This window comes from Felis catus, chromosome B4, assembly GCF_018350175.1.
Source record: "Felis catus isolate Fca126 chromosome B4, F.catus_Fca126_mat1.0, whole genome shotgun sequence".
Taxonomy (NCBI): domain Eukaryota; kingdom Metazoa; phylum Chordata; class Mammalia; order Carnivora; family Felidae; genus Felis; species Felis catus.
Genome location: NC_058374.1, coordinates 78,712,611 through 78,738,932, shown reverse-complemented (window position 1 = coordinate 78,738,932; position 26,322 = coordinate 78,712,611). Strand labels below are relative to the sequence as shown.

The following is a 26,322-nucleotide window of genomic DNA, read 5'->3' as shown; positions in this document are numbered from 1 at the left end:
TCACAGGCCAGAGCTGAGGCCCCACCAGAGCGAGGCCCTAATTCAGATGCCGAGGGGAACAAAGCTCGGTGGACAGAGCTCGCTCTTGAAGAACCTGGGTCTCATGGGGACCCCAGACAGAGGCAGGAAAGATCCATGGCAAGAGGGGGAAAGACAAGTGATCGTGTAAAGGGAATGCTGAGGACCGAGGAGGGCCACTCATGGCAGGTGGAATGTCGCAAGGAGGCGAGACCCGAGGCAGGTCCTAGAAGATGGCGACGTGTGGCAGAGAGAATAGAAGCAGAGGTGCCAGGGACAGCCACCACCGCAGGCCTGGTGACGAGACAAATACCCGGTTCCTCAGGTCCTTGGCAAAACGGAGCCGTCAGCCAAGACTGCTCACCCCCAGCCTCCCACCCCGATCGTACAGGATGCTTTCCCTGTGACACCCCAGAACAGCAGGATGGAAATGGGACCCAAAGGGGAAAACCCCTGCCTGCAGCCCCGACTATCATGATACCCAAACCCCCAGCAACCCAGTCCTTGGAGTAAAGCTCTCATTACAGAGAATCTCTGTGCACAAGGACCAGAACGAGGAGTCACCTTCCAGAACTCCCTCTTGGGGGAACAGGCTTGGGGCGGGGACATAAGAAAAGAGCCAAACAGAGCCAGAAAGAATGGGAAAGGTCTTTCCGCACTCTCTCTCTCTCTCTCTCTCTCACACACACACACACACACACACACACACACACCTCACACCAGGAAGACACAGAGGACAGAATCGCACTCGAGGTAAGGAGTATAAGGATGAATCCAGAGGGAGCACCGGTCTGAGATGAGGACCTGTTTCTGAATCTGGAGGACAGAGCTCCAAGGGGGAACCAAGTCTGGGGTGAGCCGGGGGAGACACCCCACAAACTGCGCTCCTGCAGAAACAACTTGCTCTAGCCTTTTGCTCTTGTGGCCCCCGAAGCACAGCTCCCACGCTAAGCCTAGCAGGTGGGAAGGGGAGCTGAGTGTGCCAGAAGCCGAGAGAGCTCCTCCGTGGGGGGACAGGAGGACCGAGGAAAGCAAAGCAGAAACCTGATGGTCTGGAAGGGCCTGTCTCACACTGGGCCCTATTTGTTTCTTTTTTTCATTCAACGAGGACTTATTGAGCACCTACTATGTGCCAGGCACCTTTCTATGAGCTGGGGATACCTCAGTGAATAAAATACACAAAGCTGGGGTGCCTGGGTGGCGCAGTCGGTTAAGCGTCCGACTTCAGCCAGGTCACGATCTCGCGGTCCGGGAGTTCGAGCCCCGCGTCAGGCTCTGGGCTGATGGCTCAGAGCCTGGAGCCTGCTTCCGATTCTGTGTCTCCCTCTCTCTCTGCCCCTCCCCCGTTCATGCTCTGTCTCTCTCTGTCCCAAAAATAAATAAACGTTGAAAAAAAAATTAAAAAAAAAATACACAAAGCTGGGGCGCCTGGGTGGCTCAGTCGGTTGAGCATCCGACTTCAGCTCGGGTCACGATCTCACGGTTCGTGGGTTCGAGCCCCGCGTCGGGCTCTGGGCTGATGGCTCAGAGCCTGGAGCCTGCTTCCAATTCTGTGTCTCCCTCTCTCTCTGCCCCTCCCCCGTTCATGCTCTGTCTCTCTCTGTCTCAAAAATAAATAAACATTAAAAAAAATACACAAAGATGTATGTTTTCGTGGGTTCCCATTCCAGGCGGAAAGATCGACAATAAACTTAGCATGTGAATAGATTGTATATTTGATGGTGGTAAATGTCCTAAGAAAAACAGAACAGGAAAGGGGGACTCTACAGAAGTGGGAGAAAGATGGGGTCCAATTTTAACAGGCTGCCCTGCTCCCCATTGAGCACAGAGTTTGAGAAGCTGAGGGGACGAGCCAGTGCCAAGACCAGAGGTGGGAACAGGCCTGGTGTGAGCAAGGAGGCCAGTGTGCTTTGAGCAGAGAGAGCGAGAGGGAGGCCCGGGCGTGGCAGGTTCGGGGGATACAGGGAGGGAGCTGGGGACCAGTGGGCATGTGGGTTCGGGCCTGCTCCTCACTCAGCCACGCGGCTTACCTGTGGGTGCCTGAGCTGCTTCCGGTCCCAGCACTGCGTGGGAAAAACAAAAGCAAAACTCACTTTGGTGTCTTTGGAATTGAAATTATGTGGCCCGCCTTCAAAGCAGGCCCCTCCAGAGTGTGCAGGAAGGCGTGGCAGAAAGCTTCCCGCCGGTCGGGGACCAGCAGCATCTCTGGTGACTCAACTACAAATGTCTGGCCTAATCTTGCTAATCTTGTGGCCGGGGTCACAGGGCACAAAGATAAGCACCTGGGACCTCTTTCTCCACAAGGGCCTACGTTCTGAAGCAGGCAGAACTCCCAGGATTGATAAATGTGTTCCTGTATTCCTGTATCGTAAAGGAAGCTCACTGTGTTAAAAAAAAAAAAAAAAAATGCATAATGGCTCCAGCGATGGGGGGGGGCGGGGAGTGGCGGGGGGGCGTGCACTGAGCAGGTGGGGAGGCAGTGCACTCTGATGGGGAAGAGTACTTTGTCACTGGGATGCCCGGGTGGCTCCATCGGTTAACCATCCGACTTTGGCTCAGGTCATGATCTCGCGGTTCGTGAGTTCAAGTCCCATGTCGGGCTCTGTGCTAACAGCTCAGAGCCTGGAGCCTGCTTTGGATTCTGTGTCTCCCTCTCTCTCTCTGCCCCTCCCCTGCTCACGCTCTGTCTCTCTCTCTCTCTCAAAAATAAACAAACCTAAAAAAAATTTTTTTTAATAAAAAAATAAAAACAAAAGAACTGCTCCTGCTGGGTGATAACAAAAGCTAACCGATTTTTAGTCCATTTTATTGTTGTTTTTATTTTTTTTTCAACTTTTTTTTTTTTTTGAGACAGAGAGAGACAGAGCATGAACGGGGGAGGGGCAGAGAGAGAGGGAGACACAGAATCGGAAACAGGCTCCAGGCTCTGAGCCGTCAGCCCAGAGCCCGACGCGGGGCTCGAACTCACGGACCGCGAGATCGTGACCTGGCTGAAGTCGGACGCTTAACCGACTGCGCCACCCAGGCACCCCTATTGTTGTTTTTAAATTCTCTACCAAAAAAAAAAAAAAATGTACCCCTATGGCCTCCAGCCAGGGTGGACCGGTCTCACGGCACCCTCACTCCATCCCATATATCACTGAATGTCTCAAATGCAGTAAGAGTTTATTCCTTGTTCACGGAACACTGCTGAGGGTGTAGATTTGTGGGTAGGGTGGCTTCCCCCAACATAGTTATTCAGGGACCAAGTTTCTCATAAACGTTTGTGATTCCCCGCCTCGCCCAGCATATGTAGAGCGAGCCTGTGGGTGTAGGATGCTGGGTGAATCGCCAGAGGAAAACTGGGGATCTTCTATTATGGGCCCTGAAGGTACTACATACATGGTCTTTCCATTTTGTCTCCAGCTTAAGGACGCTTGGATTTCTTGCTGATATCACCAACATTATGAGAGTGCCCCCCCTAAAAAAATCCAGAAGGGAGGATCTCAACTTGAATCTTCTGCTATGTCCGCTCCTAAAGGAGAGTTGGCGATTCCTGGCCGGATTCTTCAGCTGGAACACCAGCAGGGTTGGGAGCGTGGGAAGCCCCTGAAAACCGAGAACGTGGCCGTGGATTGAGCCTTGTTCACAGCCCGCCCAGGCTGCCCTGCCTGGCATCCGTCTCCAGCAACAAGCCTTTCCCTAGCATCTGAATATGTCTGATTGTGTCTGGCAAGTGGATGTTCTGTGGTTTGGGGGGTAGGGGAGCAGAGTGGCCCCTGAATACCCATCTACCCCCCTCGTCTGCGAGTCCTTGGTCTTAGCACATCCACTGATCCATTCATTCAGCAGTTGCTTATCAAGTGTCTGGCATTGATGTGTTGGGCTCGATGCTGGTGACCTCAAGCCGGGCAAAAGCCAGTCCTTGCCCAGTCCAGTGGCCCACAGCCTACCGGTCACAGTGGGAAGTCAAGCATCTATAGTACAGTGTGGTAATAGACATGGGCAAAGATACTGAGCTCCTTTTAAAGGAAACACCCCTGAACCAAGCCTTGAGTTGCCCAAAGCCAGGGGACAGTGTGTGCGAAAGTATGGAAGGACATTCAGCTGGCCGAGTGTGGCAGGAGGGCAGGGCGTCCCCTGCGGAGTGATGAGGGGGGCGGCAGGAGGGAGCTCAGGCAGGACCCAGGGGTTGACGCTCACCCTGCCAGTGGCAGAGAATTTCAACTCTCGGTGGCAGGCGGGTTGGGCTGGACAGTGAGGAACGGGTAGGTGGGTGGGAGGAAGGTGACTGCATGAACAATGGGATCAACTAAGAAGGAGGGTGAAGAGCTGCTTGTGGGAACATGATAAGAGGCAGAAAATCCAGCTAGCAAGCTATCATGTGAACAAAATGAGAAACAACACGGCCTGAAAGAAGACCGCGTTGGAGGGAGTGCAGAGGACATGGAAAGGACCACAAGGTATCAGAAGAGCGTGGCAGTTTGTTGGATGTGGGAGAAGCAAAAAAAAAAAAAAAAAAAAAAGACAGAATGGCAAAGAGCAAGTGACCTGCCCATCCCTGAGCCGCAGCATCCCCGTCAGCCCTGCAGGAAGACGCCCCGATCACAGCCCTGCCTGAGCGTGTGGAGAAAATCAGATGAGACGGCCGCACAGTGCACTTAGCACAGCGGTCAGTCAGTGGTCACTCGTGCTGTCCTTTCCCCCTTGGGGACCCAAGCCAGTGTGTACTAGAAAATAGCACAGACAGGGGCGTCTGGGTGGCTCAGTCAGTGAAGAGTCCGACTTAGGCTCAGGTTGTGACCTCATGGTTTGTGGGTTCGAGCCCCGCGTCTGGCTCTGTGCTGATAGCCCGGAGCCTGGAGCCTGCTTCGGATTCTGTGTCTCCCTCTCTCTCTGCCCCTACCCTACTCATGCTCTGTCTCTCTCTCTCTCAAAAATGAATAAACATTAAAAAAAATTTTTTTTTAAGAAAATAGCACAGACAGTGGGATGTACCAGCATGAGGACAAACTATCCTGCACGTCACACTAGCTCCCGTGTGCAGGTCCCATTAAACGTGGGGGTGAAATGTCACACTCAGTGAAACGCTACCCCGAGGAGCAGGGTCTCTGTTGGGCTGGCGGCTGTGAAAATGAAGCAGGACCTATCAAGGACACAGTGGCAGCCTCACAGCCAGGAGGCAGCCTTCCGGTTCCGTCTCCGCCTTGAGCTGGCGGTGGGGCCTGAGGACAGCCCCTTCCCCTCTCTCCGGGCCGTTTCCCAGTAAAAGGAGGGGCTGAGCCATGGTCCCTATAACCCCAAACCACTGAGTCAGCTTCACATCACGTCCGATGCACTTTACTGCAGCAGGAACGTCGGTAACAGACTTTAGGAATATTTCCATACACACAGAAGTTTGGGGTCAAACTTCCAGCATTTGAAATTTTACTAAGAGCAACATCTCTTTCCCTCGCAATTCCAGATCAGCAGAAGGTCCTCGCCCCTGGGTCAGATCCCTGCTTCTAAGACGCTTCCAAGCTAAGTGCGAGAAGAGGACAGACAGCCCGGTGCAGAGCAAGAGTGTGGGACAGGACGAGAAGGACAGGGACGCGGTTACATCCCGGGCAGGTGGGAGATAGGAGCTGACGTCTGGGGCGTGGGTCATCAGGAAAGCATGTGCATCACCGAGGAAGACGGTGGGGGACCTGGGGAGAAGAGCTTTAAGTCTCCTACACCTGATGGGGGAGGGAGACACACACAGGCTCTTCTAATTTCCAGGGTGAAGCGGCCGCTGAGAAGCTACGAGGCACATGTCCAGTAAATTAAGATATTCGGAGCCTTATTCTGAGAGGGATGGAGATCCAGCGGATGTCTCCTGTGGTCCCAGAACGGCAGCCGAGTCCCAACGCTGAGCACAAAAGGGCATTAGTCCCCCACGTTCTAAGAAGCTACACACGGACCCGGCCACCACCCCTCACGGTCACCAGCTTACCCGGTGGAGAGTGGAGACGGAAGGGTCGGGCCTTGTCAGCACCCAGTAGCATGGAAGGCAAGGTGTGGCCACAGGTCACAAGGCAGCACAGCGTCGGGGGACCTCACTGAAAGCCACCCTTGAGCAACAGGCATGTGGGGCCACCACCCACATGGCGGCCATGGAGCCTCCCACCCCCACCAGCTGTCACCGAGGCAGAGCCCTGTGTGACAGTACCTCCTGCGACACAACACATGTTTGGAAATCTCAAAAAAGAAGGAGGCCATGAAAAGACTGTGCCCCATGAACCGAGCCATTACAGCCATAAGAGGCTGGCCGGGTGTGGGGGAGGGGCAGGTGGTTTAGGGGCGGGGAGAAAGAGGAGGTTGGAGCAGAGCTTAAAACTGAAATTGTGGGGGCGCCTGGGTGGCTCAGTCGGTTAAGTGTCCGACTTCGGCTCAGGTCATGACCTCACGGTCCGTGAGTTCAAGCCCCGTGTCGGGCTCTGTGCTGACTGCTCAGAGCCTGGAGCCTGTTTCAGATTCTGTGTCTCCCTCCCTCTCTGCCCCTCCCCCGTTCATGCTCTGTCTCTCTAGGTCTCAAAAATAAATAAACGTTAAAAAAAATTTTTTAAAAAACTGAAATTGTGCCATGACTTTAAAATGTCTTAAATTCTGGAGTAAGATGAGTCTCATCATAGGAAGCGGTTACAGACTATGAAATCTAGCCAAGACGTCTGTTCCGGGAACCGTAGCTGTGTACTAAACCACCCCGAAAGTCAGCAGCTTTAACAACCAACATTTGTTGGGGTGCCTGGGTGGCTCGGTCCGATAAGCATCCGAACTTTGCCTCAGGTCATGATCTCACAGTTCGTGAGTTCAAGCCTTGCATCGGGCTCTGTGCCGACAGCTTGGAGCCTGGAGCCTGCTTTGGATTCTGTGTCTCCTTCTCTCTGTCTCTCCCCATTTCACACACACACACTCTCTGTCTCTCAAAATTTAAAAAAGTTTGTTTTACTCACGCATCTGCAGCCTGGGCAGTGCTCGGCAGGGACAGCTCACTTTTCTGTCCCAGGGAGCTCCCGCACCCTCAGGCGGCACCTACAGACGCACGGTGTCCAGGGCAGCGGCCAGCCCTGCCCTCTGCTGCTCAGACCACACAAGAGGGAGAGCGACCGGTCACAGCCCCCTCGCTGCTTCTAGGGGGCCAGTGCTGGCCAAGACACTCTCAGAGGTGTCAGGGCTCCGGGGGCCCGAGACCCAGCCCTGTGAGGAGTGTTGAGGAAGAGGAGGCTGGTTTGGAGTGGGGGGAAGAGCGGAGGGCACACATGAGGCAGCTGAACCGGCAGGCCCTGAGTGAGGACAGGGCTGATGTCATGGGGTGCCCAAAGAGGACAATCAGTGGGCTGAAGTGACAGGGGGCTCCGCTTTGGGCCCTACTTAAAAGCCACTCCCAGGGCTTTCCAACCTGCTCCAAGGGACAGGGAAGCAGCTACCTGGTTTGGGGCGGGGGTGGGGGAGTGGGGTGGGGGGCGCAGTGGGACATCGCCCCCTGCAGGGTTCCCCAAGTCCAACAGCTCAGAAGCCTTGCCAAGAAGGAGGACTTTCAGGAGACAAACAGGAAGAAAACTTGGCCCAGAAACACTTATAATTAGCCCTTTCCTGTCTTCTCCCTGGAGCCCATCCAGCTGCATCACACCTGCATGACGTGCGGTCCATTTCACAAACCAAAACCCTGAGCTCTGAGGCTCAGAGAAGCCCACGGGGCTGTGTGAGTCACCCACCCCACTGCTGCAGAAGCGCCTTAGAAGAGACGCGTCTGGACTGCCGGGACTGCCACACTGTTCCACTAGAGGGCGCCCTACCCTGGCGGCAGAAGTCACCCAAAGCCCCTTTCCTCCGGGAAGCCTTCCCAGGTTAATGAGCACAAAGTGTGGGGCTTCCCCGGCTCTTCTTCCCTGCCTGGATTTTTCATGCTTCCAGCAGCTTCCCTTCAAGTACTCAGCACGCCATGGTGCACCCTCCCTGGCGGCCCGCAGCCACCACCCCCGTGTGTTAACTTCCTAACAGATCTGTGTGCCAGGCTTCCCTCCCCCAGTTTATCCTATGCCTTGACAGTCTTAACTCGCTCAAAATCTGCTTCCAAGACACACGTGCCCGGGCACCAAAGGCCGAGCAGAAAGCATCCGACGGTTCCTCAGCCCAGTCCCCAGGCTGGCACAGCAAAGCCCTCCTAGCGCATCTCCTAGGCCCTCCCCCACTTTCTTTATCTTATCTTCAGTTGCACTTTGGGACCTCTTGGGCAGAGGGGTAAGGCTGTGGCATGCTCCTGCTCTCGGCACGGCGTCCTTGCCGGCCCACAGAAGCCCCTCTCGGTTTTGTTCACCTCTTCCCTCCGTTCTGTACCCACCCCACCCCTTCCGTCCCTCTCCACATCACAGGCAATGACCGTGATGCCCTCACACACATGCTCACGACTGGAAAGGAAGCAGCAGCACGTTCAGAGTGTGTCTGTTTGATCTACTGGAGCAGAATGGTTTTGACATGTTCTAACTCAACCCTGTGTGGTCTGTAAGTACGTCCACTTCTAACTGCCTTAATCTGCCTTTACCCGCTGTCCCCTGTCACTGTCCAGTCTATCATCCAGCTTGGCCCAGCTTCCTTCTGCTGCACACAAGGCCACTGCTCCTCTCGTCTTATTATTTCTATAGTTTATCAGTTGATTTTGTTTGGTTGTCTTTTTTTTTTAATTTTTTAATGTTTATTTATTTTTGAGACAGAGAGAGACAGAGACAGAACACAAGCAGGGGAGGGGCAGAGAGAGAGGGAGACACAGAATCCGAAGCAGGCTCCAGGCTCCGAGCTGTCAGCACAGAGCCCGACGCGGGGCTCGAACCCACAAACCGTGACGTCATCACCTGAGCCGAAGTCAGACGCTTAACCCACTGAGCCACCCAGGCGCCCCTTGTTTTCCCTGTAGCTGTGCAAACAATGCCAGTTCTCCTCTCATGCTGACACATATTTACTTTCTTGGCCAGGAACTCCCGTACGTTAAGCACGGCCTTGAGAGTAGGCATTCTTGCCCTGCCCCCAGTCTTACGGGAGTGTGCCTGAAGTTCATCCTTCAGCGTGACACCCTCCAAGCTCTCCCCGTATTCATCCGCTGCCCTGACCTTTCCCATAGCCTCCTTGGTTGCGCCAGCTCACGGAGAGCTCCTCCCTGGGCCGCTGAGACAAGACACACTCTGTCAATCGACCATCCTTCGTGCACTGACCCGAAAAACTACTCTAAGTACTGTCCACGTAACTTGTGCCTGCTTACAAACCTACCTGACCAAGCAGTCAGCTCCTTAGGACAGGGATGTATATTAAACTCCTCTTTCTACCCTCAGGTACGTAGTACGTGTTTAATAAACACCTGTGGAGCACATAAGGTTGCCACGCTTCGTCAGCTCCAGCTCATGGGCCTGTGTGTTGTGAGTTCAAGGCCAGAAGACAAAACTGGAGGCAGCGAGGTCGGAGAACCAAGGCACAGGAGATCCCCCACGCCGGGTAGGAGGCGGGTGCACGCTCAGCCCCAGCGTCCCGTGTGCCGTCACACACACCACTTCGTTGCGTCTTCACAAGGCCCGGGAGGTCCATATTCCTAAAGAAACCGGCGGCTACGTGCATGAAGATACACCTTACATATGTTCATCACAGTGTTGTTTATCAAAACTCCATAAAGGGGAGGGGCGCCTGGGTGGCTCAGTCGGTTGAGGGCCCAACTTCGGCTCAGGTCATGATCTCACAGTCTGTGGGTTCGAGCCCCGCATCAGGCTCACTGCTGCCATCACGGAGCCTGCTTCGGATTCTCTGCCCCTCCCCTGCTCATGTTCCCCCACTCTCTCTCTCTCAAAAATAAATAAAACATTTTTTTAAAAAAATCCATTAAGAAGATACAAAAATGAAAAGGCCCGCTGATATGAAGGCAACAAGAAATGCCAACAGAACCAGTGGGCCAGACAGGCAGGTGACCGCCAGAAAACCCCAGTTATAAATAAGGACAAGGGGTTCTTACAATCCCAGGGAGGGAGGGAGGCCGGAATCAAAGGTCCAGAAGGACAGGGCAAGCAGTCACTCTGGGCAGCAGGGACCAGTCAGCCCCCAGACCGACCCAGGCCAGCTGTGTGGGGAGCAGGCTCAGGGCACAGGCCTGGGTGACCCAACCAGCCTGGGGCTCGACCAGAACCTTTATAGCCCACGGTTAGGGCCTGGAGCCCAGGTGGACGGAAGCAACCTGCTGGGCTGCTGTCCCTTTGTCGGCTTCCTGTCTAAGTCTGTTTTCAAGGGCTCGCCCAGTTCGCAATTCTCTTTGTTCTCAGCCATTTACAAATAGGTGCTCTGATTAAAGCTTTCTGATGTGGCCATGACTGCCTTGTAAAGCTGTTGGGCTGTTTTCTGCTTACCAAGAATGGTACTTCACAGCCGGTATAGACTATGCCTTGCAAGGGCCTGCTTAACCAAGACCAGTCACCTTGTTAGTATGGGGTGAAGGTGCGGGTGGCGCCTCCCACCTCCAGGCACCCATTTAGTCCCTCCCAGCCGGGCATGGGTCTCCGTTCATATTTTACCAGTAAGGAAACTGGGGAACCATTACTTGCCCGGGGTCACAAAGCTAGTCAGCGGTAGAGCCGGGCTTCAAACCATGCCTTTCTATCTCCAGAGTCCACACTGCCATCATCTCCAGTCAGGACAGGGGTCTGGGCTCACTCATGGCTCCCCCAGCCCAAGGAAGTGGGTGTGTCTACACAGAGACCCTCAGTGAAGCGTGCAACTCGACACCAGCCCAGTGGGTTGTAACAGATGGCATGGGTCAGAGCTCAGAGGTGCAATCACCAGCACCGCATCAGAGAGTGCTTCCTGCGAGATTCATCGCCTTGCCTCCCTCGGCGTTTTACCAAGAATTAAATCCCATGTAATCCTTGGGCATGCACTGAGAACCTTCCAGGTGCTCAGCACTTCCAGTTGAGACAAGAGGAGCGAAAGAGCTGGTCCTTCCTCGGATGTCTGGTAGATGTGTAACCCAGCCAACACTCAGCATGAAAGTACCCACCGGCCACGCCTCCCACAGAAGCGCTCCAAAATCCCACCACCGGCCACTCAGCTCCTCCCCAGGCCTTGCCTTCTTGGGTATCTCTCACCCCAGAAGCCCCTACCCCACAGCCCATACCCGCAGAGCTCCCACTCCACATGCCAGAGTCTACGAAAATTTTTCCATAGGGCCCAAGAGGAGGGGCTGGAAGTAGGATACATTAAGATGTTACCCTGCCTCTGACACATTTCCATAGCGTCATCACCTACCTGCCTTCCCAGAAAAGACGGGCCTTCCTTTACCCTGGGACATAAGTGACCCACTTGCCCTGAGAGGACTAAGGAGGGCAATAGGTGAGGCCCTTTTGCATAGAGGGCTATTTTTAGCCGAGCCTGGGTCAGCATGTGCTTGTGGCTGGTCAGTAAACAGGTCCATCAAAGGAGCCATGCTCAAGTACAAAGGCAGTCAAGAATCTTGCTCTTGGAAGGGTTTATGAGCTCAGATCCACAGGTTTGAGGAACCTCCTGGCTTGGTCCCACTGTCCACCCACCAAAGCCATCAGTGGTCCTAGCCCAAAGCGTTGAGGGGGAAAATCATGAGAAATTGGCCACTGGGACGGCCACATGAGCCCCTCACTTCCTCTCATGGCGTGAGTCCTCGGAGGAGAGGAAGTGATGCCATTTCAGGACACTGGTGACCTCCCTCCCCCCATCTCCAGCACCTTTCATCCTTCCTGGTGGGGGCTTACCCGCCAGTATTCATCACTTAGCTTCCCTGCTGACAACCTAAAGCGTCCCCAGAGCCCCGTATCAGATCCCAACTCAGTCTAAGCATCTCAGGACCTTCTCTCCGCCTTTGGCTTCTCCTCCTCCCCCACTGGCCAACTATTGCCACCCCTGTGCGCATGCCGCCCTCTCCCACCTCCAAATACCTCAGGCCTCTGCTGGATTCCCAGGACCTAGCAGGTGCACAGTTGGCACACATAAGAATTTTCTGAATGAATGAGAGAGTGCATGATTACACAGTCTAGCCTCCAAATCCAAGCCAGACTCCTTTCTCATCTCCTCCCAACCCTGCCCCCACCGCACCCCAGTCCTGCTTCAACCCACCTCCAGGTGGTCTTCCCTGATCAATCTCTATAGCTCTGGGTAATTCTACACTCCTACTCCTGCCCCCTAATCCCCCAGCAACAAGACCCAGAACTCCGAAGAACAGCCCCGGTTCTCTCGTGAACTCTCTGACTCAGTTTCTCCCATGTCCCAGCTGGTGTCCGGTGGCCCGTCTTCCTGGGAATACCCAAAGCACAGAGACCACGCTCCCTCCCAAACCTGTACCCCCACTGCCCTCCCTGACTAGGCTCTGGGTAGGAACAGGTCAGGAGAGACTGATATTGACAGAGGAGAAAGGGACACGCTTTGGAGAGACAAAAGAACGCTTTGGAGAGACAAAAGAACGCAAAGGAGCCTCCTAGAACAAGAAGTTGTTTGGGACACAGCCCGCTCCTTGGGGCAAGCTAGCCATCCACCCTGAGGCCAGGTCATAGGTCCGAGGCCCATAGCCCAGTGATGACCCTTCCAGAAACGAGAGCAGGCTCCACCCCAGGTCCCTGCACCCATTCCCCATAGTCAGAGCGTCGAGTCCAACTGATGCTTCCAGGACCCCTTCCCTTTCTCCGCTTCCAGTAGCAATGGGAGGGGGAGAGGCCATGAGGAAGCTTGTTAATAGCTTTGAAGATGAAACAGGCCTGTGGCTGTGGATTGTTGACACAGCTACACTGAAGAGGCAAGCCTGGTTGGCTCTTAAGAGGCCGGGGTGATGCCAAGCCAATAAAACGCAGCTATTGTCTCTTTGCTGCCCCTTTTAATGCCAGCTGCCCCTGGCACATAAAAGGGCCTGCCACAGCCCAGGGAGCACAAGCCTTTGGCTCTGTCCTCTGCCAGCTTCTCCACTGCTCCCACACCTTCCTATCTCCAACATGACCTGTGGCTTCAGCTCCGTGGGCTGCGGATTCGGTCCCAGGAACTTCAGCTGCATGTCGGCCTGCGGGCCCCGGCCCGGCCGCTGCTGCATCACCGCCGCCCCCTACCGCGGCGTCTCCTGCTACCGTGGCCTCACCGGCGGCTTCGGAAGCCACAGCGTCTGCGGCGGCTTTCGCGCCGGCTCCTGCGGCCGCAGCTTCGGCTACCGCTCCGGCGGCGTGTGCGGGCCCAGCCCGCCCTGCATCACCAGCGTGTCGGTCAACGAGAGCCTCCTCACGCCCCTCAACCTGGAGATCGACCCCAATGCGCAGTGCGTGAAGCACGAGGAGAAGGAGCAGATCAAGTGTCTCAACAGCAGGTTCGCTGCCTTCATCGACAAGGTGGGTGTCCTTGATCACACCCTTCCTGAACCCGAACCATGGTCAGGACTCCAGCGGGGCACTGAGGAGGGAGTCCGAGGCAGGCCTTTGCCCAGAGAAATCCCCAGCCAAGTCCAAAAGGGGAAGCAGTCACACCCCTAGGACGCAGACAGAAAGACTAGATAAACCAGAGTGGTTTATCCAAGCCTTGGGGCTCAGGATCCAGGGGTGAACAACAATCCCCACTCTGTGGGCCTTATAGGGGGGCAGGCAGTATATGGTCTGGACGCAGTTGAACCCATCAGCAGATGTCAGTGTTCGGCTCAAGCCTGCAAGCCATCTTCCCCATGAGGGGACGAGGGAGAACTCTCCAACTAGAAAGCAGTTCTGGGGCTGGGGAGGGCTCTCCGGAGCCAGGCTGGAAAGAAGTCACTCTACAGAGATGCTCACCAGGAAGGACCCAAAAAGTCTGGAACTCCTACCAAGGACAGTACCGGAAAGGACTTAGCAGGGTTGTAGCAGTCTCGAGACAAAGGGATCTGAATGAGGAAATGGACCGGCCGGGCCAACCTCGTGGCAGGGAGATGGAGGTGAAATTTACCCGAGGCCCAATAGTCTGATTATTCTAGCGAGAGAAGAGCCCTCTGTGGGGCAGAGTTTTGAGTCTTTCCTCTGCCATTGTGAGGTCTCAGGCAGCCAGGTAACATCCCTGGGCCTTCAGTTCTGCACCTGTAAAACAGGAGGGTTGGAGTACAGAGCAGGCCTGGCCTCAAATCCCGGGTGACTATCATCCTAATGGCCTTGTTGTTGTAAGGTTTCAATGATTGGCACATACTTTATTTTTCAACTTCTGCAGGCAGCCTTTCTAAAAAGGCCAGCCTGCCCATCTGCACGCCGACAGCCACAGCTGCCCTGTGTAGTAGCTGTCCGGCCCGCAGATGCCCAGGCTCACTAAGCCCTTTAGTGAAGTGAGCATTAGCCTCCCACTCCGCAAAGAGGTTAGCTGCTGGGTCCGAGGACACGTGACTCACAAGCAGCAGCAGAGTCTGGGCTCGGCATGGTTTAGCACATTCCGTGGCAGCCCGTAATGGCCCAGGAAAGACGGAAGCGGGTTCTCAGGAAGGACTTCCAGACGAGCTGATGAAGCCCTGGTGTGGTTTTTTTTTTTTTTTTTTTTTTTAATTTTTTTTTTCAACGTTTATTTATTTTTGGGACGGAGAGAGGCAGAGCATGAATGGGGGAGGGGCAGAGAGAGAGGGAGACACAGAATCAGAAACAGGCTCCAGGCTCCGAGCTATCAGCCCAGAGCCCGACTCGGGGCTCGAACTCACGGACCGCGAGATCGTGACCTGGCTGAAGTCGGACGCTCAACCGACTGCGCCACCCAGGCGCCCCATCCCTGGTGTGGTTTTGACATTACACCGGCCGGGGAGGACTCTGGGTCTGAGAGTTGGGGGCCTGCAGGTCCTGGTGCTGGGATCCCCGCCTCTTGCCCCCCACCCCCATCCTGTAAGAAGAAATTCTCAGGCTCTGCCTCTGGGCGGCAGGTGCGCTTCCTGGAGCAGCAGAACAAGCTTCTGGAGACCAAGTGGCAGTTCTACCAGAACCGCAAGTGCTGCGAGAGCAACCTGGAGCCCCTGTTCGAGGGCTACATCGAGACGCTGAGGCGGGAGGCCGAGTGCGTGGAGGCCGACAGCGGGAGGCTGGCCTCGGAGCTCAACCACGTGCAGGAGGTGCTGGAGGGCTACAAGAAGAAGTGAGTGCTGGAAGGTGCTGGCTCAGGAAGGGGCTTGAAGGCAGCTGCCAGCGCGGGGAGCAGTGTCTGGGTCTGTGGCTGGGACTCTGCCTGAGGATGGGGAAGAATCTGTACTCTCTGTCCTTCCTGGAGGCACATGGGGCCTGCGGGTGGGTCCTGGCCCGCTGGGAGATGGAGTTCACCTGGCCTTCCCATCTGCAGGTCAGGGAAGTGATATTTTCTCCCTTTCTCCATCCACCAGACACTTCTCTTACGACCCCAGAAAAATTAACACCCCCGGTGCCTTTGAATCTAGCCTTCAAGGTCCCGGACGTTGCTTCTCAAGTTTACTCCTTGACTCAGCCGGCATTTTCTGAGTGCCTACCAGGTGCCAGGCAGACACCGAGAAGGGTGCAGGCAATCCAGGGGCAAGGCGTGGACACAGTGCCTGTCCTCGTGGGGTCTGCAGTCTGCTGGGAAGCAGGTCTGATCCAGTCACGGCACAGGCCATCTGTCATAAAGTGTGACACAGGATACGGAGGGTGCACACCGGGTGCTATAGGATGCTGGTTTCCAGGGGTGGCTAGTAGCACTCTCAGCCATGAACTTGCCAGACCGCCACACTCCCTGCCTCTGGCTCGGAGCTGGCCTTGCCCACAGAGCAGGAGGAAGTGGCAGGCTTGACTGGTACTGGCTGAGCCCAGGAGGGGGAATGACTGAGAGGGGTTCCCATTATCTATAGCAAAGCCAGGGGCAGAAGAAAGGAAAATGGAGCCCTGGGCGAAAAAAATACTCCCCCACCCTCTGCACACACACCCATGCACGTGTGCACACACCAAGCTTCCAGATCCTGCCCTCCCCCCCATCCCCACCGAAAAGATCAGAGGTGATGTGAGCATGGGCACTTCAGTTCTCCAGTGTATCTCAGCAGGCCTGGACAGGCAGCCTGACTTCTTCTTGGTCCTGCCCCATGTCTTCTGGAGGCGGAGGGACGAGCAGGGAGAGGGTCTAGGAATCAGGCGTGCTTCATGGCCAAGTTGGGAGCTGCTCAGGCAGCGTCCTGTTCTTCCCTCCCACCTCAGGTATGAAGAAGAGGTAGCACTTCGGGCCACAGCAGAGAACGAGTTTGTGGCTCTAAAGAAGGTGAGTGTCAGAAGCCCAGCCCCACCCTGAGTCCCTGGCTGCCCCATCCTCACTGCCCCGCCACATTGCCGCCAAGCCCTCAGAGCGCCCTGAGGACTGCTGGCCTCACAGCCCCTTGAACCCCACACAGGAGGTGGACTGCGCTTACCTCCGCAAGTCAGACCTGGAGGCCAACTCGGAGGCCCTGATCCAGGAGATCGACTTCCTGAGACGCCTGTACGAGGAGGTGAGGGAGCTCTCAGCCGTGGTGGGCATGCCCAACCCCCTGCCCAGCCCCCCAGAAGCCTGCTGACTTGGAAACCCAGGCTTGAGGCTGGAAGGTTGCAGGGGAGCAAGGAGAGGGAAGAAGGGAGGCAGAGGAATGGAGAAAAAAAGGGGACGGGATTAGTAAGGGGCAAGAGAGGGCAATCCCCAGGCCAGCCCACACAAAGCATCCCACAGCCTCAAGCTGTTTTCTCTGGCAACCAATAGCCTTCTTTTATAGACTTGGCCCAGCAGAATGTGAATGGGGCCTGACACAGGGTCTGGGCCCTGGGAAGCATCCACAGCATTCTGGCAGAGCGGGAAGCAGCCCAGGCTCACAGGGGCCTAAATGTCCCTGAAGCAAGCATTTGAAAAGTGGTTGCATCTTCCTCTAAAAGGAATTTCTTAACTGTACATAAAGTCCTGCAATTTCATCACAGGATTATCCGCTCCGCATAGGAGACTTTGGCTCCAAATAGGTCAAAGAAAGTACAGGCATCAGCATCAGCGAGTGACAAAAGGCACAGATAACTTGCTTCTGCTTCTTCCCCCACTCCTCCCCCCGCAGGAGATCCGCGTTCTCCACGCCCACATCTCAGACACCTCAGTCATCGTCAAGATGGACAACAGTCGGGACCTGAACATGGACTGCATTGTGGCCGAGATCAAGGCTCAGTACGACGACATCGCCAGCCGCAGCCGGGCTGAGGCCGAGTCCTGGTACCGCAGCAAGGTGAGGGGCACAGGACACCTGTCTCCTAGACATGACAGCACGAGGGAAGCCCGGTATACACTTAACAAGGCCTCTTCTGTATGGGGTTTCTGATCCCTAGGGATGGTGACAGAAGGGCAGAGAGCTCTTAGGTTATAGTTATTGGGCAGGGCTGCCATGTATAGTTGCACAGGCTGAGCACTGTACAACCTCCCAACCATCTGTGGTGTCTGAATGGGTGGGAACCTCCATCCTGAGCCTCAGGAGCACCTCTGCTTCCCCCCAGTGCGAGGAGATGAAGGCCACGGTGATCCGGCACGGGGAGACCCTGCGCCGCACCAAGGAGGAGATCAACGAGCTGAACCGCATGATCCAGAGGCTGACCGCCGAGGTCGAGAATGCCAAGTGTCAGGTACGGGTCGCCTGGGGCCTCCCCAGGGCCACACAGGCAGTGTGTGCCCCGACTGGCTCTCGCCATTCATGACCCAGCCCATTTGCATGGCTCATGTCCCTGGAGTCAGGGGGACTCCGTTAATGAAGGGGAGAGGCCTGTTCTTGGGGTGTCCCCAGCTGGGGGAGGGGAGAGACTGGACACATGAGGGAAATGGACCGAGACACCCAGGACCATAACCCACTTTGTTCTCTCCTGGGCCCCAGAACACCAAGCTGGAGACCGCGGTGACCCAGTCTGAGCAGCAGGGAGAGGCGGCCCTGAGCGACGCCCGCTGCAAGCTGGCCGAGCTGGAGGCCGCCCTGCAGAAGGCCAAGCAGGACATGGCCTGCCTGGTCAAGGAGTACCAGGAGGTGATGAACTCCAAGCTGGGCCTGGACATTGAGATCGCCACCTACAGGCGGCTGCTGGAGGGCGAGGAGCAGAGGTGAGGCCCAACCCAGCTGCCCCAGGAATTACACTTGCCTAGATCTGCCCACCTTTGATTCCTCCGTATCCCAGTCTCAGTCCCAAGAACTGACCCCAAGCTAGACTCTGGGGTCTTGGAATCCCAGGTTTCAAAGGACTGGATCTTGGACATAGCATCCAGAGAGAAAAATGAAGGTCAAGTGTCACTGTGAGGTCTAGAGTCCCAGAGAACCCAGGTCCAGAACCAAGATACCCACTCTCTCAGTTTAGAACATCCTCAAATTTTTCCATCCTCAAGTCTTTCAAGATCCACTCACTGCCTGGTTTCTAGGAGGTTACCTTGCCCAAGGGTGGAGTTGCAGGCCAAAGTGTGACACTGGCCTCATGCGACTGCCCAAGAGAACCTTCCCTTTCCTAAAGCTGGACCCATCCAAGTATGCCATGTATGGTTGTACAGGCTATGCACTGCACAAAGGCAGCCACCTGAAGAGCAAATAAGAGCTGAAATCCAGCCCATGCTCTGCTTGCCAAATAGTGTGGCCTGGCATTGCTGAAACTGCCAGAAAGATACTTTTTAAAAGGTATACAAGGGCATAAATATAGACCAAAAATAGACCTGAGATGATCCCTTCCAGCCTAGAGGAAATTTGAGGATCTCATCCTGACTTTTCTCTTTCCTTTCTTACCTTTTCTCCACTCAGGCTGTGTGAAGGTGTTGGAGCTGTGAATGTCTGTAAGTATCTTGAGCCCTGAAAAGGAAAATGTCCTGTTGGCAACAAGAATTCTCTGGCTGTGAGCGTATAGAAACACTGCGGGGAGTGTTTCCAATAATTCCCTCAGTAAATGGTAGTAGGTTGGTCCTGCAGCAGGAGCGGCTAAGGTTAGCCTGCAGGAAGAACTGGCCAGCATACATGGGGTAGGGGAATAACAGGTCACTGCAGAACGGAACCTGAGATGTCACTCAATACAACCGCCACCTTGTATAGGCGAGGAAGCCGAGGACCAGGAAAAGGAAGGGACTTGCCCAAGGTTGCAAAGCAGAACGAGTCTCAGAACCCAGGGCTCCTGGCTCTCCGACGAAGTTTCCTTCCATGCAGCTGAAGGCCCTTTATGTCCTTCCCTTGAGGGTTAGGCAGATCAGAGAGGCCGAAGGAAGGTGGCCACATGGGGTGGCCACCAGCAAGACCTCCCGACTGTGCCCTTGTGTCCACAGGCGTCAGCAGCTCCCGGGGCGGGGTCGTCTGCGGGGACCTCTGCGTGTCCGGCTCCCGGCCTGTGACCGGCAGCGCGTGCAACGCCCCCTGCAGCGGGAACCTGGCGGTGAGCACCGGAATGTGCGCGCCCTGCGGCCAGCTCAACACCACCTGTGGAGGGGGTTCCTGCGGGCTGGGGAGGTGTTAGGCGGCCCCAAGAGAGAGCCAGAGAAGCCCCTCCTGCCTGCCAGATGTGCCCCTGCCTCCACCTCCAGCTGAGAACAGCGGTGCCTCGGTAGCTCTTCCCCTCGTGTTCTGAGAATACACCATGCGGCTCTTTCCCATCAGCCACTCCTCTGCTCGTCTTGTCCTACTGGAGGGGGCTGCTGCCTGGGAATGGACCCTTCCCTTCCGCTGTGTTGGCCTCTGGCCCCTCCCAGGGAGAAGGGCTCTCCTTCCCTGGCAGGAGCCCTGCTGGAGGCCTCCCCTGCCTCTCTGGTCTCTTGTCTCCTGTTTTTCCCAATAAACTGGAGGACCTGCTTTCTGTGCTGTGGTATCTTGCTTTCTTGGCCTGAGCCCATGTCCACCGACCGGTGAGCGCCCCGGCCCCAAGGGTCTGTGAAGACTGGGGCAGATCTGAGCTGTCTCAGGGCCTGGACACCTGCAGGGCCCGTCCCCAGACAGTGGCATCCTCCCCTGGCCAGGTAGTTCGGGACTTCTTCTTCTGACTGGTTCTGAAGGGAACCAAAGGAGGCCATGGTGTCGGCTGGAAGACAGTTGGGGCAGTTGGTTCTAGCCTCCTTCCCCCTCACATACACCCCACTTTCTTGGTACACCCTCACTCTCTCCCCTCCCCACCACCACCACCACCCACACACACAGCACAGCAGCAACCACCTCAGGTGGCCGCCCTGTGTCGGTTTGGACCCCACCCCACCCCATTCCCACTGCTGCCCATCAAACAAGGGGAGATAAGACCCCTGACACCCACCTCTTGCCCATCCTTCCCGCCCCCCCCCCCCCATACACACACCTCTTCAGCACCTGGGACAGCCTCCTCAAAAGCCCCGTAGCTGGTAAGAGCATACCATCTACTCGTTTCCTCGGCTCCCCTCCACACTACCCTCACCCTCAGATACCTCAGAGCTTCAATCCTAAGGCTGAGAGGGCTCCTCTGCCCCCCGCATGGCCTGATCTCTCCTGTTCTCTGTTCAGGAAGAGTGGAGGAGCTCTCAGGAGGAAAAGCTTGAGAGGCCTCTAACCTCATTCAGGAAGAGCCAGGCCTGGAATAGCCTTCCTCAGACCCCAGCCCTCCTGTGCAGTCTACTTCCTTCTCACTGACCCTCTTCATTTGTCCCTTTGCCCCAGCTGTCCCCAGCCCCCATGCTGGCCACTCTTCCTCCAGGCCCTGCTCCTTCCCACCCATCTCCTCAAGCTGTCCTACGAGGACCCGCTACCTTCCCTCACTCCCTCCTGGAATCCCTGGGGCCCTCTCGGTTCCTCACCCAAGGCCCCTAGGTTCCCTGTGGCCCTCTGTCCCTCCCCATTCCTGAGCCCTGAGTCTCGGGCCCTCCACTACCTTCTTCTGCCTGTTCTGCTTTGTTCAGGCCCTCAGCTGCTCCCAGGCCGAACCTCTCCCTGGCTCATGTCCCTCACCCAGACAACCTTGCCCTTGAACTTTCAGGTGCCTTGGGGCCCTTCTCTCACCTCTCAGCACATACTGCCTGGGCAATGACATCAGTCTCTGGCCTGCAGTTACCACCACAGTTAATGGCCTCCTTGATTCAAATCCCCCACCTGCACTTCCGAGTCCGGATGACTCCCCCGCCACCCGACCTCACTCCCCAGCTTCAGACCCACTTGCCCCAGTTCCTACAAGACATCTCCACTTGGCAGTTCTGGAGACTCTTCTAAGCCAATAGATCTTCGGGCTGAACTCACTATTTGCTCTCTGCCCGCCAGAGCCTCCTCTTGTGTCCCCTGTCAAGATCATTAACACACTTGCCCAGACCTATAATCTCCCCATGCCTGCATCCTCACCTTCAAAACCAATCAACCCCCAAGTGCTTGCATTTTCTATCTCCTAAGTACCCCTCTAAACCATCCCTTTCTTCTCTCTCTGTTGCCACCACCCACATTCCGGGCCCCCACCATCCTGGCTCGAGTGCCGGTCTTCTCGCCTCCCAGCCCACACCCCACAGCAGCCAGAGGTCTTTATAAAACACAAGTCTGACCTTTCAGTGGGTCCCCATTGCCCTCAGGATGAAGTCCAGACTCCTCAACACAGCACACCCGTCCTATATATCTGGCTTTGACTGATCTCAGCACCTCTCCCCACTCCCTGTCGTCCCTGCCTTCCTCCCCGCCTCTGGCTCAGGATGCCTTGAACACATGTCAAGTGAGGGCTGGCCCAGGGGCTGTGCGAGGGCCTTTCCAGTTCTGACCTTCTTCCACAGTGACTCTGAACTCTGCTCTGGGATCATAACACTCCCTCCCCAGGGACTTAAGGAGGCTACTATAAGGACTGCCAGCCTTGAGATGTCATCCAGGTGCCCCAGAGGATCCCAGGGAGACCCCATGCCTCTGGACGGGATGTGCCTTCCTTCCACCCTGCCAGTTCAAGGCACCAGGCAGGACTGATGCTGCATACTCTCCGTCTATTAGAGCCTCCTTTCCTGGGTCCCTGAGCCCCACCTCCTCCATCACCACTGCCACCTCTCCATCAACGACAGGTGCAGCCACAAAGAGGCCTGGGCCTTGGTACTAGGAGCAAAGGAGAAGCATGGTTGTAGGAGTATTAACCAGGGAAAGCTGGCTACCTCCTGAAGGAAGTAATATTGAAGCCGAGACCTAAAGAAAGAGCCAGAGTTTGTTTATTCAATCAACAAATAACTATAGAGCATCTAATATGTACCAAGGACTGTTATACAAGCCAGAGTTCATGGAAGTGATGGAAATAATCACAGATGCCTGTCCTCCAGGAAGCTTACATCTTACGGCAAGAAAGTAAACATAAGTAAGGAGTTAACCAGGAGGAAGAGATGTGCTCCAGACAAGGGGAAGAGCATGGAAAAATCCAGGAACTCTAATAAGTCCTAAGGCTGGTGGGGAGGAGGGGGACCGCTCTCCAGTGCCATCACAAAGCTTAGGATGAGCCCTTCCTGTCTATACTTTTCCTCCACGGCCCACTCCTACCCCCACCCCCAAGCCCACCCCAGAAAAGCTTTGCCCACGATCATTCCTCATTCCTACTTCCTTCCAGGCACTTTTCACATCATCTTGCAGAGGTAGATGGCATGGGCCAATTCCAGGCTTCACAGAGAGCCCTGTGCCTCCTCTCTGGAAAGTCCGCATTGACTGCGAGGAACATGAGCTATCTGGATGTCAGGCCCCTGTGGGCTGACAAGCCTGAGGTGAGGCCAGCTGTGGTAGTGACCATACCCAGAGTCACAGTCCCTCGGCGTCTGCCTGGCCCTGCCCAGCAGCTGGAGTGAGTGCTCATTCAGTTATCACCCCAAAACATGGAGAAACTGAGGTTCCAGAAGCTGAAAAGCCTTGACCATGCACTCTCGGTGACTAAACCAGGACGAGAACCCCCAAAATTCCAGACTTTCCACACCCAGCCTTTTTCTTTTTTTTTTTTTAATGTTTATTTTTTGAGAGTGTGTGTGTGTGTGTGTGTGTGTGTGTGTGAGCAGGAGAGGGGCAGAGAGAGAGGGAGACACAGAATCTGAAGCAGAATCTAAGCTGTCAGCACAGAGCCCGACGCGGGGCTCGAACTCACATACTATGAGATCATGACCTGAGCCCAAGTTGGACGCTTAATCAACTGAGCCACCCAGGTGCCCTGCAATACCCAGGTTTTTCGACAACCCTACCCTGCCTCCTGCTGTTTACAGGCTCGAAATGCTGTGCCGTTGTGATACCACAGTAACAGTAATAACAATAATGATGGCAGCTGTCAAGTATCAATTATGTGCCACACTGCACTCTAAGCTTTTATTTGCGTGGTCTCACTGAATCCTCTTGTGGTGGCTGTCTTCAGAAATGGCCCCCAGCTATTCCTCCCGCCTCTGTACGTGCCACTCACTCCCCATCAATCCTCATTGCCCCTCCCCTGGATCTGGGCGGGGCCTCCGACTGCTTTGACCGATAGAATGTGGTGGAAGTGGCACTCTTGGGCTTCTGCACCCAGACCTTACGAGGACTGGCAGCACGTGGAGGAAGACAGAGGCTCCTGGCCATCAGCCCCAGCTGAGCTCTCGGCCAGTGGCCAGCGCCACATATCAACCACATGAGTGAAGCCACTTGGACCTCCCCGAGCCCCAGCCAATAATATGAAGCAGAAGATTCATCCAGGGTTCATCCCAGGGACCATCAGAAATATTGTTGTTTTAAGCCACTAAGTTTGGGGATACTTTGTGAACAGCCATAGATAAGTGAAGAAGAAATCCGTACCTGGAAGGAGGGTGCTACCACGAGAAAACCTAAGACCTGTAACATTGTCAAACCAGGAGATAGAAACTTCACAGAAAGTCAAAAGCTTGTTTTTCAGAGAACTGTTTCTCCCTAATCAGCTACTGTGTCTTTTCTGCCCCCACTAACAAATACGCTAGCTGTCTCTGCAGAAGCCTAGACTCAAGATCAACTCATATGGTTCCTGCCCATGAACAGGCAAAGCCCTGCATTCCTTACCAGAGACAATGAACCCATCTGGTTTATACCCGCTCTCGGAGCATGCCCACAGTCCCTGCTCCTTGTCCTGAAATAACCTCTTACATTAGGAGCTGAATTTTGCCTCCTTCTGATGCTAAGAGTCCACCCCCAAGTGAACATGGGATGTATGTTACATGCATGTTTGCTCAGGGCGCACGCTCGATCTGTTTACATGAATAGTCATAAGTTTCCCTGCCTTTCCATTAATATATATATATATATATATATATATATATATATAACCTCAACTCCTATGATTGTAAAAAACTTGTTCTCTCCCCCTTCACTGAGGTCAGTTGGAGGCTTGCCATCATCCTGTCTCTTCATTTGGCTGCCTCTTGAATAAACCTTGTCCTTTCTGCATACTCAGCGTCTCAATGATCGGCTTTGCTGCACGTCAGACAAACAAACCTGGGTTCGGTCATGACTGGTTCTGGGACCAGGCATCAGGCAGAGTCTGAATGTCCTCCAGGAGACCATTAGAGAAAGCTGGACGGACAATGAAGAAGTTATTACTAAATGCTGTAAAAGGTGACCCATATTATGTAGTGGTGACAAGTTTGGCAGTACTATTGCCTGTGGTGACAAGGAAGGTACAAAGGACATCTATGGAGCTGGGGATCTGGCCAGGGTTTCCAGGTAGAATGATCAAGGTGCCACTGGCTTCTCCTAGCTGCCTACGATAAAACACAAGAGGACAGAGATGGACTGTGGAGGGAAATGTTCGGCTTTTTAACATAACTCAGAAGGACAGTCTTTCCAGTCAGCAAAAGGTTCTCAAAGTAAGAAATGGCTGCAGAACAAAGATCAAATTCAAAGCCCTGCCAGTAAACCACGCTCTCAAGCAAAAGCCAGATGAACACTGTGACTGTTAGATCATTTGCTGAGATCTCAAAAAGATTTAATTCATGGCCTCTTAGACTCACTCTGTGGACCAAAAGTTTTCTAAGCATCTGAAAGGCGCCATCGGAGATATTCTGTCTACTAAGCAACAGGGCTTCCAAGAATCTTCGGTATTGTCCTAAAGCATTGTGACTCTCAGTCTAAGGTTGAGGGGAGCCTATCTCAAAGAGATTTATGGGGATAGCTTCTGTCCAGCAAATTCTGACACAACAAAAACAACATTTTTAAGTTTTTTTTTAATGTTTATTTATTTTTGAGACAGAGCATGAGCAGAGGAGGGGCAGAGAGAGAGAGGGAGACACAGAATCCAAAGCTGGCTCCAGGCTCCGAGCTGTCAGCACAGAGCCCGACGTGGGGCTTGGACTCACAGACTGCAGGATCATGACCTGAGCAAAAGTCAGACGCTTAACTGACTGAGCCAGCCAGGCACCCCAGAAACATTTTTAAAAGAACTACAGCCATTCTCACAAAAAGAAATAGAAATAGTTCAAGATGAAAACAGGCCTCTGGTCCCCAACCTCCTATAGACAGGAAGCAGGCTAAGAAAACATGAGCCACTTGTCATGGAAAAGAAAGAGCAATCCAGAAAACGGAGCCAAGATCCCAAAGGCTAGAGCCAAGAACAGAGGAGGACCACTTCCAAAGAGCAAAAGTGGGCACTAATGACACTCTACAACGGAAGGAGGTAGCAGGGCCTGGCTGACCATACTTGGAATTGCTAAGAACCAGTGACTTCTCAGTGCCCCCAATTTTTCCTCCCTCTAAATGGGAGTGCCCACTGTGGCTATCCTACCCCCATCTCACCGTTGCAGGACAGGTGTGTGGTAGACATAAAAACTCTTAATTCACAGGTCTTCAGATAGAGATAAACCATAATGGGGGGGGGGGGTGCTGCAACCAAGGAACCATGTCCCAAGAGCCTTGTGCATACCTGGATCTGATCCAAATAGTGAGATCCTGAACTTCAAGCTGATGTCATGACCTGATGAAACTTTGGGGGATCTTGGGAGGGAAAGAAAGGGAAGCTCGGACTGTGGAAGCAGTTTGCCCTAAGTCACACGTCTGGGAAATGGCAGAGGCAGGACGCTGAATTAGAAGCCTAGTCTGACTCCAACCCCAGTGCCCTTTCTCTCCCCCACACTGCTTGTCTCACACTCCTTCCTTCTGTTCTCATCTTCACACCTTTCCCCATGCTCTTTCCTCTCCGGGAACGCCCCTGGGGTGGGGGGTGGGGGGCAAAATCACCCTGGTGGAGAACTCCTATGGCATACGTGGCCACTTCTAGAGACATGTTGGGTTGTCACAATGGATGGGGGTGGGGGAGTGCACCCGGCATCTAGTGGGTAGAGACCAGTGATGCTGCTAAGTACCTTGCAATGCTCAAGACAGCCCCCCAACAAAGAGCGCTCCAGCCCCAAATGTCAATACTGTTGAAGCTGAGAAATCGTGGTGTAGAG

At 54.7% G+C, this 26,322-nt stretch overlaps 1 protein-coding gene across 1 annotated transcript; it reads left to right on the top strand.

Moving 5' to 3' along the window:
* Positions 1-12,998: 12,998 nt before the first annotated feature.
* LOC101099222 (keratin, type II microfibrillar, component 7C) lies at positions 12,999-19,786 on the top strand. The gene is made up of 9 exons (XM_003988732.5): positions 12,999-13,382; positions 14,909-15,117; positions 16,179-16,239; positions 16,370-16,465; positions 17,051-17,215; positions 17,481-17,606; positions 17,852-18,072; positions 18,755-18,786; positions 19,267-19,786. The coding sequence occupies exons 1-9, from the start codon at positions 12,999-13,001 to the stop codon at positions 19,452-19,454; spliced, it is 1,482 nt and encodes a 493-aa protein (XP_003988781.3). The 3' UTR covers positions 19,455-19,786.
* The last annotated feature ends 6,536 nt before the right edge of the window (positions 19,787-26,322 follow it).